The 16920-nt window shown below is 38.1% G+C and overlaps 1 protein-coding gene across 10 annotated transcripts in view; it reads left to right on the top strand.

Moving 5' to 3' along the window:
- bclaf1.S (BCL2 associated transcription factor 1 S homeolog) overlaps positions 1-15401 on the top strand; it is a 52161-nt gene extending 36760 nt beyond the window's left edge. For 3 of the 10 annotated variants that reach the window (XM_041564524.1, XM_018265321.2, XM_018265320.2), the window contains 4 exons: positions 892-1042; positions 3406-3555; positions 14218-14412; positions 15029-15401. In XM_041564524.1, the coding sequence (XP_041420458.1) occupies positions 892-1042; positions 3406-3555; positions 14218-14412; positions 15029-15034 (502 nt within the window). In that variant the 3' untranslated portion in view covers positions 15035-15401. Of the gene's footprint in view, positions 1-891; positions 1043-3405; positions 3556-14217; positions 14413-15028 lie in introns of those variants that run through there. The other 7 variants (XM_018265323.2, XM_041564525.1, XM_018265322.2 and 4 more) reach the window with 7 other exon arrangements.
- Positions 15402-16920: the final 1519 nt, after the last annotated feature.

Raw genomic sequence — 16920 nt, 5'->3', positions numbered from 1 at the left:
TAAACTTGTTTTTTAAAGTTTCCAGAACTTTAAAGATTATCACACTAGAGAATAGACATTAAGGACTATTGTAATAGTTGGGTATAAATATACAAGAGGCCTATACAATAACATTTCTGATGCATTATTCACCATTAGTTCCTTCCAGCATATGCAAAGTCAGCTCAGATTAAAAGAGAGTTCCATTCAAAGATGCTAAAGGGTTATTTTAATAGAAATATAGAGAAGACTGTGGAGTTCTCTCCCTGAGGCTGCTGTCAAATACATATGGTTGAATGCCAAAAAAAGTTGAGCTTGATGGGCATGTGTCTTTTTTTCAAACTCTTCTACTTTGTTGTCCTTTTCTTCTGGCTTAATAACACTCGGACTGTGACTGGCCAGTAGTTAAATCTATATAAATAGTGATTTCCCTACAGCTCTGCTCTGCAATACATTTTTGCCTCTGAATGGTATCAAAATCCTTTGCCTCATATTCTAATAAAGTTGAGCTCTATGAGATATAGGGAAGTAACTTTGTCCCTCTATGAGCTGTAAGGAAGTAACTTTGTCCCTCCAGGAAGGCTGGTCGACAGAATTGAATTCCAAAAACAGGTCACCTTGACTCTGGTTTTGTATACAAAAGTTGGAGAAAACAATATTTATCGAAAGTTTGTATGCGTTTTCTTTCTTGTAATTTATCATTGTTTGAGAAAGATATCCATTGTATTTCTATTTCATTTTATAAACCTGATGTTTTTCTAAAGTTAACTTTGTTCCCATTACTTTACTATATATTTAACTTTTTTTTCTTCGCCTGTTGGACTTTCAAATGAGAAAATATATCTTTATTTGTTTATCAAATGTATTTTCATGCAAGAATTCATTTGGTTTTGTGCCATTTGTATATTGCAGTAAACGCAAAAAGGATTTGGAACCACCCCATTCTCCTTCATCAGGTGAAGAAAAAGATTTAACGAAGGTGAGTGAAGAAGAGTTTAAAGACCCTCCAGAGACCAAAGAATATCCTGGATACACAGGAATTGGCAGAAGTAGGGGGACATTGGTAAGTTAACATAAAAAATGAATTAAAATTACAGTTATATTTAACATTATGTGATTCAAAAAGATTGACACTTGACAGAAATAATGCAAGAGAAAGTGATAACACAAAATCTAATTCTATACCACTTTAATTTATTGACATTTTTGAATAACTTGTGTGTGTAAAGTTCAATTTCAGTTGAAAGCAGTGTTTTTTTTTATGCCTTTCTGTTCTATGGGTCTGACTTTTTTTCCAATACTTATTTATTATTCATTTTTAGGTCAATTCATTACAATAATCTCAAAATGTATGCTTGTACTCAACATCAAGTCTTGAATTTTCACATTCTCATGTGTAGTAAATTGTAACATTCAAAAAACAGTAAAGTACAGAACGAAATCAAATGTTTGCAACTACTTGATCCACAGTTCCATCATTAAACGGCTTTTCAAAAAGCTTAAATGTAACCCACATGTAGATCTGGTTAAGAGAAAGATTAATGAGAATGGCCATCAGCTAGGAAGTCTAGAATACCCCTATAGGCTAACCATAGAGACAAACCGATTGTTTAGCAGTTCCAAATAATAGGCAGAGGTTGCATTTGAGGGCTGTTTGATGGTGCAAGTACTGGTGATGTGATAACAGTAGTGTCCCCCTAACATATCTGTAAAAAGTAATTATGTCACTTTGCAGGTGCCCTTTCTTCCGAGAAAATTACCACTATTTTAATTGCCTTGCCTCGCCTCGCCTCATTCTTTTGCCAGTTCATTAATATTCTGAGGGCCCAAAACTTCATTGCATGCTCAAATTGAGGCCTTGTCAGGGAAGATCTGGGAACTAGGTGTTTTGACAAAAACAAACCTGGCAAACCTGGCAACTCCCTTCCCCCCAAGCTACTGGAAAAAAAGCTACAAATAAAGCCCTTTTTTTTAATAGCAGAATCTTGCCTGTAACCCTTCCATTTTTGTTTTATTTCCATATACTGTATATTTTCTTTTGTCTTCCTTCTCTTTACAGCCATTTTATGTTTTTCTGCACATTTGCCATACACCATTTTCTTTCCACCTATTTTCATCTTTTTTTTCCCCCCCTTTTCCATCCCTGCATTTTCTCCTTTAGCCCCTATGTGACATTCTGTCCCCATTCTCTTGCCTTCAGTATCTTATTTCAACAACAAACGTTACCTATCCTATAGTTTTGAGGAAAAGGATACCTTTTTTAATTATGGCACCACATTAGCAATATTTTGGTACAATACCAGAAATCAAAGAATCCTGAGTGATTAATGTTTGGCAGCCTACGGAGCGAAGATGTTTTAGTACACTGCACTAAACACCATCAGGTCTTGAAACTTTGCTTACATTCACATGTTCTAATCTCCTTTGAACTTGAACCAGCCATCAATACATAAATTAATCGAAATGGTTCAATATATTAAAAGTAGGGATGCACCGAATCCACTATTTTGGATTCAGCCGAACCCCCGAAATCCTTCACAAAAGATTCACCCGAATACAGAACCGAATCCAAATTTGCATATGCAAATTAGGGGTGGGAAGGGGAAAACATTTTTTAGTTCCTAGTTTTGAGACAAAAAGTAATGCAATTTCCCTCCCTGCCCCTAATTTGCATATGCAAATTAGGATTCAGATTCAGGTCTGCCGGGCAGAAGGATTCAGCCAAATCCTGCTGAAAAAGGCAGAATCCTGGCCGAATTCCCAATCGAATCCTGGTGCATCCCTAATTAAAAGGAACACGTCCTTAAAGGGATACTGTCATGGGAAAAAAATTTGTTTTTTTTGTTTTGTTTTTTTAAACGTATCCGTTAATAGTGCTGCTCCAGCAGAATGCTGCACTGACATATTGTCAGTTTCCCAGCTGCCCCCCGTCAAGTGACTTGTGCTCTGATAAACTTCAGTCACTCTACTGCTGTACTGCAAATTGGAGTGATATCACCCCCTCCCTTTCCCCAACCCCCTGCAGCTTAACAACAGAACAATGGGAAGGTAACCAGATAGCAGCTCCCTAACACAAAATAACAGTTGCCAGTGCGACACATTCAGTTACATATAGTAGGCGAAACAGCCTGCCAGAAAGCAGTTCCATCTTTCCAACGTGCTGGCTCTTTCTGAAAGCACATGACCAGGCAAAATGACCTGAGATGGCTGCATACACACCAATATTACAGCTAAAAAAAATACATTTGCTGGTTGAGGATTGAAAATGTATTATGTGAATTATTTGTAGTGTAAAAAGTGTAATTTAGAAATCAAAACTACATCATAAAAATTGACAGATCCCTTTTAAGTGTTTTTGGATGTGTAAACAGAAAAAAAATAATTGAAAATTTCTGTCACTCTTTATTTACGAAACCAATTGTTTAGCAGTTCCGAATTAGAGGCAGAGGCCGTGCTCGAGGGGTGTTTGCTGGAGCAAGTACTGGTACTGTGAATACAAACACAACTTTCCAAAAACGGCCTAAAGAAGAGGAGTGGGACCCAGAATATACTCCTAAAAGCAAGAAGTATTTCCTGGTGGGTGCTGAAGTTTATTTTGAATTACTAGGTTTTATAAAGTTAGATTTGAACAAATGGCAGAGCACTCTACTAATGTGTTTTGAAGATGTGCACTACCCACATTATTGGGTGGTGCAAGAGATAAGCAAAATTCAAATCTAGACTATCTGCAGCAGTATCTCTCTAGCTGCACACGGTAATTTTACTTCAGTTTTATATATTGTGGCGATATGCAGCCTAGACTCTAGCACTCCCACCTATATATCCACTTACTTCTGTCTTTTTTGAAGGCAGAGACATTATTTGCGGCATTTTCCAATAAAGGATCCGGCTACTTTGTCTGAAAGTGATTATCACATATTCATTTGGGAGCGAAAGGCAGTTTAACATTGTATAGCGTCTTTTACCAGGTTTAACAATCTGGCATACAGTTGCAAACAGATGCTGTATTCTCCTCCCTTTGGATATGTGCCCCCATACTTTACCACATCCTTAGGTGCTGCTCATTTCGCTCACACTGGCGGTTCTGCAATCAACGACTCTCTCATGATCGGCCTTAGACACTGCCGCTACAGTCCGCAGATGAAAAAGGGGTCCAAGTAACTCAATACTGACACATTAACGTACCTTTCACTGGGTTTCGGCTTTGTCGGGTCTAGAGTCTAGGCTGCACATCGCCACAACGATGTCCCACTCCCAATTTGACTCTGATCGCTATATCAGTGTAGAATAGCTGCTCTCTAAAATACAGTGGATACAGATTGGGCCAACATATCCTCATACAGTTTTTAACAGAATAAATTTGGACTGGTTAATGGATTTTCTTGGGACTATACATTAGGGATATATTAAACTGCCAATTAATTAATTGCCAATGAATTTGAGGGTTATTTAATGCTAATTTAACTTCATATGAATTGGATTATGAACTGCTAATTGCACGCTGATGAACTGTGAAGTGATTTTGTAACAAATGTATGCACTATTGGCTTATTTAATAAGCAGTCTAATTGATTATTGTAAATATGCATTAATTTATGCTTTAACAATTAAATATATAATGAACTGGGTGACCTCAAATTAATTGAATAAAGATATAAAATTGAAGAAAAATTACTGTGTGCAGATTGAGAGATACTGTTGCTCATAGTCTAAGTTTCATAAAGTTACACTGGCAAAAGTATTCCTTTCAATCTAATAAAGTAATATAGGTTGAAATATATATATTTTAATTTATAATGCAGTACTTTTATAAATAGATTTCTAAATGATCAGAAAGATGTATTGATTTATGTATTGATACAATTTCCAAATGTACTGCTGTGGTTACTGATGCAATTTATATTGTTTAAAATAATCATAACCACTTGTCCGCAAAAAGCAAAACATTGGTTTAGTGATTGTTAGAAGCATGTATAAATATACAAAGGGGTTATATAATAATAACAATCTCTCTAATGCTTTATTTACCAGTAGGTCCTTCCAGCTGACACAAGGACACCCGTTCCCTCTGTTTATTTTTGGAAAATCATCCAAGCCATTCTTAAAGGCATTAACTGAATCCACCATCACAACATCACCTGGCAGTGCATTCCTGAGGTTGTGGAATGCACTGCCAGGTGATGTTGTGATGGAGGATTCAGTTAATGCCTTTAAGAATAGCTTGGATGATTTTTTTGGACAGACAGAATATCAAAGGCTATTGTGATACTAAACTCTATAGTTAATATAGGTATGGGTATATATAATTTGTGTGAAATTAGGGGTGTGTGTATGGATGCTGGGTTTTCATTTGGAGGGGTTGGACTTGAAGAACTTTGTCTTTTTTCAACCCGATTTAACTATGTAACGGGTTTTTTTTTTTTACAGATAGAGCTGTCTCCCTGAATCAGTTGTACTGGCTGATACATTAGATAGCTTTAAGAGGGGTTGGATGGCTTTTTTAGCAAGTTGTTCAAATTAATCCAGCCAACTTGGAGTCAGGAAGGAATTTCCCCTCCTCTGAGGCAAATTACAGAGGCTTTAAATGGGGTTTTTGCCTTCCTCTGGCTGGCTGGCTGGCTGGCTGGCTATATATATATATATATATATATATATATATATATATATATATATATATATATATATATAGTTAAAATTGATGGACGTGTTTCTTATTTTTTTTTAACCTATCTTACTATGTTTTTCTGTAGAATTCTAATTACTTAATGTAACTTTAGGATGTCAATATATCTCCCATATTAAAATGTAAATCTTTCTTCATGGTAAGTATTACCATCATTGGATTGTCCAGTCTCCCAGTGGAATGATTCCATTTAATGTACACTTAAAGAGGCAGTATATCCTTCTTGTGCAGTATGAGTTTTGTGCTGAACATACTTTAATTGTTTTAATCATGTAAAATTTTATTGAGCTAACAAATAGGAAAATTGATTCTGCACCATATCTGTCTCTTGCAAGGTAATTGGATTATCCGTGTACAAGAACACATGTGCACACATTATTATTCAAGGGGATTATCTAACCATTGGTAATGCAATTAGTTTCAGTTTCACTATTTAACTTAACAAAAGACCATAGATATTTTTATTTTGTGATCAAAACAATAGGCCAAAAGTATATTCAGCGCAAACCCTGTTTATTGAACCCATGTTGAAAAAGGGAGTTCCTTAAGTCTACAATTTATTCACAGTGCCTCATAATAATTCCGTGAATTGACAGATAAAGCAATGGGCAAATAATAATTATGGTAGTAGAAGCAACCAGTTATACAATAAAGTGCTAGTTAATCACAATTACACAAGTTTCTACTCATACCACTATTACTTCATTACTAATAAATAACCGTGCAAATGTACCCTTTGTGGAGCCATGGTTTAGTAGCTTATTTTGATATTATTTTATTATTTTAACATTGCTCATCTGTTTGCTCACTCACACAATTACTTACATGTAAGATAGTGAATATATGTGTGCATGAAATGGACTTTTCCGACTGGGACATTGGACTTTAAATTGCTAGTGTACTTATGGTGATGTACTAGATACATTTCCTTTTGCAGTTCAAGTATTTAAAATAAGGAATTAGATTAAAATAAGGATTAGATTGCTTTATGACAGTCTGCAGATGGGTTACATTTATATGAAGACTGCCTCTCGATTGAGAAATCTACTGCATAGGTTGACCCACCCACCCACCTCTGTCTTAATCGAGTGATGCAGGCACAGCGAAGTGCACCTGGGCCTAACACAGAGTTATGACTCAGAGTAGCAACCTGTGAAAAGGTGTTTACATAGTGAAGACGAAAGCTGTATTAAAGATTGTTAGAGCTTTGCACTTGGCTATGGAGGATGCTTCTTTGTCATTATGGATGTGGCTTGGAGGATTCAAATGCACCCTAAACCTGGCCATACATGAACCAATAATATTTTCATTAATTTGATTATTGGTAAATGTATGGTACCTCACTTAGTTTGTAAGTATGCATGGTTCCTGAATCTAGCAGAATTAATCTGCCAATGCAGCATGTTGACCATTTCATGATATGTTGACATATGAGGAAGTGAAGAGGAGGCACAGTTATGGTACCATTAAATACAAGGTTTTCTTATTACAGAGAAAAAAATGGATAATTGATCTGATACCCTCAATCCTTGACACAAAGTAACTTAAGTCTCCCTAATATTGTCTGGAAAAAAATAAGCTTTTTTTACCCACTTTTACCTTGACTCTAAGGCCGACAGATTGTGGAAGTGTGTAATAAGTCTTTCCTGTGCTGTGCAGTTATTTAAAGGTTTGTTATTAGGGCTATTGGAAAACAAGTTTTGTAAAGGTGAACAAGTGTCTGTCATATTTTACAACACTAGGTACATTAAGTTTTTTTTGTCAACTTTCTTTTTATTTCAACCATATGATCGTTTACAATAACATCGTAATGCACAACACATGGTTGCATTGTACAGTACATTGCTTAACAAGGGAAAAGATACAATAGTAACTTCCGGACACGGATCAATAGGGGTATAGAAGAGTTTAGATAATACCTGAGATATCTTTTGCCATAGGGTTTGTGCTGTAGGACAGCTCCACCAGGTATGCCATACCGTCCCTCTGGTTGAGCAGTTCCTAAAGCATTGAGGCGAGACAGTTGGATATATACAATTAAGTCGCTCTGGAACATAGTATGCTCTGTGAAAGAATTTAAGCGAGGTTTCCACTATAGTAACATTATAGCTCCCTTTGAAAATTCTCAAGTAGCTTTTGAGCCATGTTTCTGTAGAGTAGGTTTTCCCCAAGGCTTTTTCCCAGTCCAGCATGTGTTGGAGTTTCTCCGGTACAACAGCATGGTTCAGATGGCTATAAATAGCTGATAAAACATGTCTACTCATTGGGGAGGTCATGCAGATAGCTTACAAAAAAGTTATAGTGACCATATTTTTATTCCAGAAATGTGCAGCAAAGTGTGATAGTTGCATTGCCCGGTAGGTCTCAGTAGTCGGGGCCTCATATTTCTGAATAAGTTCCGCCACATGTAGTGGCTTAGATCCGGCAGTAAGCTGAGCGGTTGTCACTCCTCTGTCTTTCCACCAGGTAAAGGCTGGATCAGATCGGCTTGGGGGAAAAGGGTGTTTCCATGTATTGGTACCAGTCCAGAAGGTTTAGATGCCAAGCAATATTTGAATTTAAGTATGTTCCATAGTTGTAGCATAATATAAGTCAATGGGGTCACAGTTCTGCAAATTTTGATATCTGAGTTTGGGTTCTAGAGTAAGCTCTGTAATGAGAAGGGTTGTACCATATTTGTCTCCATGGTCACCCACAAAGGTGCGTGAGGTCCTCCATTTATTGGGGCAATTTGGGCACAGCGTGCTGCTCTATAATAATGGAGTAAATGTGGGACTCCCAGTCCTCCTCTAGTCTTGTGGAAAAACATAATTTGCTTAATGATCCTTCGTCTCTTGTTGCCCCATATGAAGGCCATAAGTGTTTGTTGGAAACTTATCAAATCCCTTCTCAGAATGGCAATGGGCAGAGTTCTGAAATAATACAATAACCTAGGCAAAGTCATCATTTTGATACAATTTATCCTCCCTATCCATTAAATTTGTTTCAGCCTCCACTCCTGTAGTTCGTGTGTCAGTCTCTTATACAATTGAGGGTAATTACTTTTATACATTGTCTCTAGTAGTGAGATGTATACCTAGATATGATATATATTTTTCTCTAATTTGGAACCCAAAGTTGAGCTCAATAAGCTTACTGGTACTCTTGGGGATGCCACAAGGCAGAAATTCACTCTTATCCTGGTTCAGTCGTAGCCCCGAGGCCTTAGAGAACTCTTGAATAATTTGGAGAAGATTGGGCAACGTGGTTAGAGGCTGTGTAACAGTAAGAAATAAGTTGTCTGCGAAAAGGGATACTTTATGTTCAGTATTGGCTATAGCAGGGATCCCCAACCTTTTGATTACGTGAGCAACATTCAGAAGAAAAAGGAGTTGGGGAGCAACACAAGCATGAAAAATGTTCTTGGGATGACAAATAAGTGCTGTGATTGGCCATTTGGTAGCCCCTATGTGGATTGTCAACCTACATTGAGAATCTGTTTGGCAGTACACCTGTTTTTTATGCAACCAAAACTTTTCTCCAAGCATGGAATTCAAAAATAAGCACCTGCTTTAAGGCCACTCGGAGCAACATCCATCCTCTGCCAGCAGTTCCGTTGCGAGGTAAAAAGGGCCGGGGACAATGGACACTCCTGTCTCGTACCTCTTTGTATTGCAATAGTTTGATAAGAAGAAGTGGGTAGTTTCAGGGAGGCTGATGGGGTAATACGTTGAGAGTATGGTAGTAAAAGGTTCACTGATCCCAACGGAGCCAAGTATTGCTCTAAGATATTGCCAGTCAAGGGAATCAAATGCCTTTTCTATATCCAAGGCTGATATGTCCTGTGGTGTTTTGGTAAATTTGGCATGTTGTATGATGTTAAGAACCTTTCTCACATTATCTCCTGCCTGTCTGAATGGAATGAATCCAACCTGATCCTTATATATTACTTCTGGCAAAAGAGATGATAGCCTCCGTGCTAATATGCTAGTTAAAATTTTTAAATCGATGTTCAATAAGGAAATGGGGCTGTAAGGGGTCCTTATCCGGTTTAGGGATCAGTGTGATATGCGCCTACAGTAATTCTTGGGGGATGGATTTACCATCCCGAATATGGTCAAACAGGGATTTAAGGTGAGGAATTATTATATCTGCAAATACTTTATAATATTTGTCTGATAGGCCATCAGGGCCCGGTGCTTTCCTGACCTTAAAGTGCTTTATCACATAGGCAATGTCCTCCACTGTTATTGCGGCATTTAATGTATCTATACTTGATTTAGAGAATGTAGGTAAGGGATATTGGGAAAGGAAGTTTTGTATACCTCGGGAATCTGATTTATGTACTTTTGAATAAAGTTTCCTATAGAAGTCCAAGAATGTATCCCTAATTGTTTCTGGATTAGAGGTAATGGTGCCCAACAAAGTTTTAATGAGGGTATCTGATTAATCTGAGATTTAGTTCTTAATAGGTTAGCTAAGTAAGTGTCTGGTTTGTTACAGTTTTTATAGTACCTAAACCTAGTGCACCTAATGGCTTTATCTACCTGCTCCATTTGTAAGGTATTTAATTCCTGTTTAACTGCCTCAATACGTTTGGTCAGGTGACATGACGGTTTATTTTGGTTGAGCTTTTCCAAGGCAAGCAATGAAGCTTCAAGGTGGCTATATCTTTCCCTTTGCTGTTTTTTCCTCCTAGCTGCATGTTGTATAAGATATCCTCATATAGTTGCCTTATGGGCCGCCCATACAATGTCTGGCGTTACATCCACCGTGATATTTTCCTTGAAATAGTTAGTTAGTGTGGATTTCAACTCTTGCATGACCTGGAGGTCGCTGAGCAAGCGTTCATTAAGGCGCCACCTATAAGATGTAGAGTATGTACCCTGTATTGTAACCTTAGCTACCATAAGATCACGGACATACAATGGACATACTTTAATAAAAGCATCATTTAGGTTGGGCACCATTGCTGTATTGAGTAAGATAGCATCAACTCTAGAATATTGTTTATGGCGGGCCGAATAAAAGGTGTATTCTAGTGTCTTAGGGTGGAGTTCTCTTCAGGTGTCAACAAATTGGGATGTATTGAGAACATTTTGGGTTGTTCTAACAGCCTTAGGAGAAGGTACTGCAACTGATGTATCTAGAGTCGTATTAAAGGAAAATTAAAATCTCCACACCACAGGTTTACATCTAAGGGTTGAGCACTCTATTTTCGAGCTGACTTGCTAAAGAACTCTTTGGGGGTAGCATTTGTGGAATAGGTGGATGTTCTCCTAATTAATTTCTTAAATATGGTACCGACAATTGATAAGTACTGCCCTTCTTTATCTACATCTACGTCAGTCACTAAAATCGGAAAGTTGTTATGGATCATAATAGCAACACCTCCATATTTCTTTTTGGGTCTGCATGCTAGAACATATCGGGAATATTGACAATGAAAATATTTTGGGAATGACTGTCTAGTGAAGTGAGTTTCCTGTAAACAAATCACATCTGGATGTATACGTTCATGCCATTGGAAAGCTTGTCTACGCTTCCGAGGAGAGTTTAACCCCTTTACATTATGGGAGACTATTGTAAATGCCATTATGAAATGTGCCTGTGAAAAAGCCGTTACCCCAAAGGGGAGCATACCAAGCAGAATGACAGGGGCCTAGGGATAGGAGAGAACAGGAGTAAAGGCCAAACATCTCGATAGCATGTTATACAAGTATAGCAAACATTCAGGGAACCTGGGAAGGAACATAGAGTTAAGCATAAGCTGCAATGGGTACAGAAGGCACCGTAAACAGTTGTACACACAGTGGATCAACCTAAAGTAAAAAACAAAACATTTTAACCAAAATCTTCTATCTATATTATATGAAACAGAGTTCCTGAGAAAAAGCCCCAATTTTGGGGGAAATGTCCTGGCCATACAGCGACTGTGTCTGTAGTGTCTCCACAGGGCTGGGAAATGTGGGCAGCATCTATTCCCAAGCCCATTTACACGATTTCAGCGTATCCTGCACACATGTGTAGAAACATGGGGTATAAAGTATACCTATCCGGGCAGCTCCCTATTATCTGGCATCATTTGGGATCAAAGCCTTTGTGGTTTGGGAATACCGGAGTTTCGACCGAGATGACCGCATCAGTGAGGGAGCGAGAAGGCCCTCTTTCCGGCCTGCCTCCGTTGTCTTAAAGGAATACAATCCGTTATTGATGGTGCAATGGAGTGCAAAGGGGAAGCCCCATCTGTACTTAATCCGTGCCTTTTGAAGCTGTAAAGTAATGTCCTTCATCTGCCTCCGTTTTTGCAAGGTAGTAGGTGCCAAGTCTGCGTAGATATCAGCCGATGGCTTTTTATCTTGGTCCCTTATAAATTGGCGCGCCGCCTGCAACATTTGATCTCTAACCGCCTCATGCTGTAATTTTAGGACTATGTCCCTAGGCGTATCCTTGGTGCGAGGCCTGGCTAACGCCCTATGTATTCTCACCATCTGAAATCTCTCAGGCGGTGCCTCTGGGAGTAAAGTAGTAAAGAGATTAGTTGCGAATTGCTCTAGGTCCATCTCAGTCTCTGGGACCCCGTGTAGGCGGGTGTTAGCCCTTCGGGATCTTTTTTTTGAGATCTTCAATCCTTTCCTCCATTGCCGCGATCTGTTCCTTTTGAAATTCTATAGCGTCAGCATGTATAGCCGCTACAAGGTCCTCTGTGCGGTCCTCCAAGGCACTCGTCCGATTGCCCAATTCTTGGATTTGTTTAGTAAAATCCACAACTGTAAGCTCTGTCCGGAACATACTGTATAGTATTTAAAATTTCTGAAACCTCGGAGGACGGTCCCTGTTGTTCTGGTTGGGAGTGCGGCAGCTCCACGTCTTGTGAGGCCTACAAAGATGGCGGAGGCGTGCCTGGGCTCCTTTGCTGAAAAAACGTATGTGTGCTCATTGCTGCCCCTTTTCTCTTGGTTGCCTGCTGTGACATAGTGATATCAGTCACCCCCTTGGTTGCTAAATTAAGCGTGCTGGGATACGGAGCTCACATCAGGTGTGTCTTCTCTTGATGGCACCGCGCATGTGCCTCAGTACATTTTTTTTTTATGATAAATGTTTGTTAGTCATGTAATACATTACATCACTAAGCACTGTTTTTATGGATATAATTTATTGGATTTAGAGTTTGTTTCTCCAATGTGAGTCAGAAACAGAAGTGTCACTGAAAAAATAATGCTTCTTCATTCCAGGTCTTAGATGGAGAAACCCCTTGAAACTATAAATGGGTTTAAGGTGGTAAGGATTGGTCCTTTCCCTAGAAATTTGTGAGATTTGGTACAATTGCACTACTCCACTTATTGCCTACACTTTTCCAAAGCCGTCTTGTTGGACTTGAAGGATTGAATCAGTTACAGGAAAACTAGATATTTGGCATGGGCAAGCTGTCAAAAGGCTATGTTAAAGGGATACTGTCATGGGAAAAAAAATTCAAAATGAATCAGTCAATAGTGCTGCTCCAGCAGAATTCTGCACTGAAATCCATTTCTCAAAAGAGCAAACAGATTTCTGAAATCTGACATGGGGCTAGACATATTGTCAATTTCCCAGCTGCCCCAAGTCATGTGCCTTGTGCTCTGATAAACTTCAATCACTCTTTACTGCTGTACTGCAAGTTAGAGTGATATCACCCCCTTCCTTTTCCCCCCCAGCAGCCAAACAAAAGAACAATAGAACAATGGGAAGGTAACAGATAGCAGCTCCCTAACACAAGATAACAGCTGCCTGGTAGATCTAAGAACAGCACTCAATAGTAAAAACCCATGTCCCACTGAGACACATTCAGTTACATTGAGAAGGAAAAACAGCAGCCTGCCAGAGAGCATTTCTCTCCTAAAGTGCAGGCACAAGTCACATGACTGGGGGCAGCTGGGAAATTGACAAAATGTCTAGCCCCATGTCAGATTTCAAAATTAAATATAAAAAAATCTGTTTGCTCTTTTGAGAAATGGATTTCAGTGCAGAATTCTGCTGGAGTAGCACTATTAACTGATGCGTTTTGAAAAAAACATGTTTTCCGATGACAGGATCCCTTTAAAGAGATACTGACACCAGAAATTAAACTTTTTTTTACATCTATCATAATATTGCCTTTGAAAGCAACTTATAACTTTGCTATAAAGTATTTGCCCAATGCTTTAACATAACCTGTCTGATGCCCCATGTTTCTGTATGAGGGGGCTGCCATATTTGTGCAGCAGGAGTCTGTTAGCATTAGAGTATTTAACTGACAGGCTGAGATGAGTCAGGTTGGCAAAACAGTCAGGTAACAAACTCCTACTTACAATTGCTTACAAAAACCTCTCAGCAAAAAACAACATGACCCATAAGTAACTTTTAATGTACATTCGTATTTTAAAAAGTAGTTTTTTAGTGTCAGTATCACTTTGTCTGTTTTATACAGTTTTTCAAAAGGATGCATTTTTAGGAAGAAACAAACTAACTGTCCCTTTTTTTGAGATCAGAATTGTTTATGCTTTCATTTGTTTTTGAAATACAGTAGCAGTTACAGACATTTATTTATTTTATTCTAGCATGATGATCGAGATGATGGAGTAGATTATTGGGCAAAGAGAGGAAGAAGCCGGGGAAACTTCCAGCGTGGCAGAAGTCGGTTCCCTTTTAAAAAATCAGGTAGCAGTCCCAAATGGACACATGATAAATATCAAATGGATGAACATTTAGAGGATGAAGATGAAACAATGGAGGATAGAAACAAAGAAGAAAAGGTATTTTATGTTATTTTTTTATATTTTAAACTTCAATACAAAGCAAATTGATATTTAAATACTTTCATAACAATTCATCAACGCTCACCAACTTGTAACACTTCTTCCATTGTGGTATGGTGTTTTTTAAGCTTCTCACCCCAATCCACTGTGTGAAAGTCCACATGCAATAGAATAGAGGCAAGCAAAGCAACATTTTAATAGGCAAAACATTCCTTCCATTAAAGTCTGTTATACAGTGCAAACAGTGTTTTGCATGCACAATATTTTGGAAGCTGCAGCCTTCCCTTCCTGCAACCAACAAAAGCCACTAACATTGATGTAAACCATAATTTTTATTAAAGTGTGGTGGTTAAATTAATACATTCCCCTTTGTCTTAGTGGACTTAGTGATGGCCTAGAGAAGAGACTGTAAATAAAGCCCTAGTAAGTTTGCAAACTTGCATAATGACTACATGACTTATTGTGCAAACTTTTCCGAGTGGAATCACTGCTTCTGCTCACCTTATAAATATGTTGACTTGTACAAGGGAAATGGCTTTTTTTCAGTAGAGATATTGTATTATATTTTGTAGTAGAACTGAAATAATGTTTTTACTTTTTTTCTTACCCATAGGACTGATTTGCGAAAGAAAACCAACTACTAAAACAGTTACTCGTGTTATGTGGTCTTTATTTTCTTTTAATTTTGCTGGTAGAAAAATACTTCGATTGCAACAAAATTTTAGGAGACTGCAATAGCTCCCCCATTATGCAACAACTACATGGAAGAAAACCCCTAGCCATTATTAACAGTTAAAGAAAAATCTGATTTTAAGATTATTTTAAGTATTAATGTTAAGTTTGTTATACTTGTGTACAGATATGTGGAAAAGATTAATACTGTCAGTTTCTTTTATCTGTCAAGTTTGTTTTCCTGTGTGTTCAACAGTTCATATATAATTTTTAAAGGAAATATTGTGTTTCTTTAAAGGAATCGTACTAATTCATTTCGTTGTTGCTTTTATTGTTTTTGTGTGTGCATTCCTATTTATGAATAGTGAATTTAAGATGAACACCATTATGACATATAGAAATATATATGGGTTGAATGCCTTGCAAAAGTCTTAACCCCCTTGTTATTTTTCATGTTTTGTTGCCTCACAACCTGGAATTAAAATGGATTGTTTGAGAATTTGCACCATTTCATTTACAGAACATGCCTACAACTTTGGAGATGTTTTTTTTATTGTGAAGCAAACCACAAATAGGACAAAATAACAGAAATCTTCAGCATAAGTAACTGTTCACCTCCCCCCCCCTAAAGTCAGTACTTTGTAGAGCCACCTTTTGCTGCAATTACAGCTGCAAGTCGCTTTGTTTAAGTCTCTATGAGCTTGCCACATCTTGCCACTGGGATTTTTTCCCATTCCTCAAGGCAAATCTGCTCCAGCTCCTTCATGTTGGATGGTTTTCGCTTGTAAACATCAATCTTCAAGTCTGACTACAGAATCTCAATTGGATTGAGGTCTGGACTTTGACTAGGCCATTCCAACACATTTAAATGTTCTCGAGTGTTGCTTTAGCAGTATGCTTCGGGTCATTGGTCCTGCTGAAAGGTAAACCTCCGTCCCAGTCTCAAATCACAGGCAGACTTACACAGGTTTTATTCAAGAATATCCCTGTTTTTAGCACCATCCATTTTTCCCTTGATACTCGGACCAGTTTCCCAGTCCCTGCTGCTGAAAAACATCTCCACAGCATGATGCTGCCACCACCATGTTTCACTGTGGTGATGGTGTTCTTGGGTGATCTGATGTTTTTGGGTTTGCGCCAGACATAGCACAGTGAAAAGTTAAATTTTAGTCTCATCTGACCAGAGCACCTTCCTCCATACTTTTGGGGAGTCACCCACATGCCTTTTGTCAAACTTAAAGCGTGCCTTCTTATTTTTAAATTTAAGTAATGGCTTTTTTTCTGGCCACTCTTCCATAAAGCCCAGCTCTATGGAGTGTACCGCTTATTGTGGTCTTATGGACAGATACTCCAGTCTCTGCTGTGGAACTCTGCAACTCCTTCAGGGTTACCTTTGTTCTCTGTGCTGCCTTTCTGATTAATGCCCGGTCTGTGAGTTTTGGTGGGTGACCCTCACTTGGCAGGTTTGTTGTGGTACCATGTCATAAAAGGTGTGTTTATACTGACAGATCATGTGACACTTAGATTGCTCACAGGTGGACTTCATTTCAATTATGTGACTTTTGAAGGTAATTGGTTGCACCAGGATTTTTTAGGGGCTGAATACATATGCACATGCCAATTTTCAGTTTATTTTTTTTTTTAATTCTTTTTTATATATATTTTTCTCATTTGACTTCACCAACTTAGACTATTTTGTGCAGATCCATCACATAAAATAAAATTAAGAAACATTCTTATTACAGGTTGGAAAGTCACAAAATAGGTAAAAAGCCAAGGGGGTGAATACTTTTGCAAGGCAGTGTATATATAATAATATGAAAACATACCTCA

The sequence above is a fragment of the Xenopus laevis genome, chromosome 5S, assembly GCF_017654675.1.
Source record: "Xenopus laevis strain J_2021 chromosome 5S, Xenopus_laevis_v10.1, whole genome shotgun sequence".
NCBI classification, from domain to species: domain Eukaryota; kingdom Metazoa; phylum Chordata; class Amphibia; order Anura; family Pipidae; genus Xenopus; species Xenopus laevis.
The sequence above is the reverse complement of the archived record's forward strand: the minus strand, read 5'-3'. Positions and strand labels throughout refer to the sequence as shown.